The 1,083-nt window shown below is 35.4% G+C and overlaps 1 protein-coding gene across 1 annotated transcript; it reads right to left on the bottom strand.

Annotated features, from left to right (window-relative positions):
- Window positions 1-236: 236 nt before the first annotated feature.
- Window positions 237-776, bottom strand: LOC123896456. Its single transcript, XM_045946838.1, has one exon. The coding sequence runs from the start codon at window positions 774-776 to the stop codon at window positions 237-239; it is 540 nt and encodes a 179-aa protein (XP_045802794.1).
- Window positions 777-1,083: the final 307 nt, after the last annotated feature.

Below are 1,083 nucleotides of genomic sequence, written 5' to 3'. Positions count from 1 at the left end.
ACAGAAGATGCTAGTGCCAAACGACCCGGTTTGTTAAGCAATCTGTTCTTCCAAGAAGATTGCATTTTATGATTAAATAACATTATAATTATCGATTAAAATTAAATTAAAATAATACACTTAACAAAATTTATTTAAATATTTTTTTTATTTTCTTAATTTAAAATGCAATACATCACACAAATAACGTAATTAGTAGGATACAAATTAACTTAAAATGCAATACAACACATAAGTTACGTAATTAATACGATGCAAACTAACTTAAAATACGAAGCATTCCATTCTTCCATTAAAGTGAACCAAACATTCTTCCCACATGCATATATTTCCTGCGCTTTTGCCAAAACATCATTCTCGGACCAACCACTTCCTTGGAGACGCTTAGCGCCATCATAAGCGCCAATCCATTTACCCAGTATTTTGTTCATATAATTAAAACGGTTTCGGCATGCAACTCCATCACGCGGAGGATCGAATGAGCAATGCTCATTACAATAGTCAGCAATTTGACCCCAATATGTTTCACCTTTCCGATTTTTCCCGACAACACTGCTTGTTCCAAATTTGATCCACCCACTAATTAGCACCAAATTTTGTTCAGTGTTCCATGATGGTTGATGGTTTTTCTTGCTCACAGGAGTTGAATCTTCAATAACAATAGTTAATTGTGTTGAAAAATCGGGAAAATTAGTTGTACCACCACTCGAAAAATTTTCATTAACCATCGGCATATAACCATTAAACGGGGGTGTTTGAGATGGATTTCTCAGCATAGTTCCATAATATGGATGAAAGTTTGGAACAAAGGATGATTGGTTGAAATTTGGTGTTACAAACTTAACTGTGTCTATCACTTTTTTTTATTTTTATTTTTAAAAGAAGAAACACTGTTTATCGTCTTCTCTCTTCCAAGTTCTTTTACATTGACATTTCTTCTCAAAATTTTCCTCTACGTTGCGACTCTGTCTCCGAGATCCGGCCTCTACCTAAGATGAGATTAGAAAACTCAAGATTATAACCATGTATTTTGGGGGGGGGGGGGGGGGGGGGGGGTTGGGATGGTGATTTGGGTTTTAGCCT

This window comes from Trifolium pratense, linkage group LG7 (genome assembly GCF_020283565.1).
Source record: "Trifolium pratense cultivar HEN17-A07 linkage group LG7, ARS_RC_1.1, whole genome shotgun sequence".
NCBI classification, from domain to species: domain Eukaryota; kingdom Viridiplantae; phylum Streptophyta; class Magnoliopsida; order Fabales; family Fabaceae; genus Trifolium; species Trifolium pratense.
The sequence above is the reverse complement of the archived record's forward strand: the minus strand, read 5'-3'. Positions and strand labels throughout refer to the sequence as shown.

What these genes read in the sequence shown, in the direction of transcription:
- LOC123896456 (XM_045946838.1), bottom strand. Translation starts at nt 776, where the DNA reads ATGCTGAGAAATCCATCTCAAACACCCCCGTTTAATGGTTATATGCCG.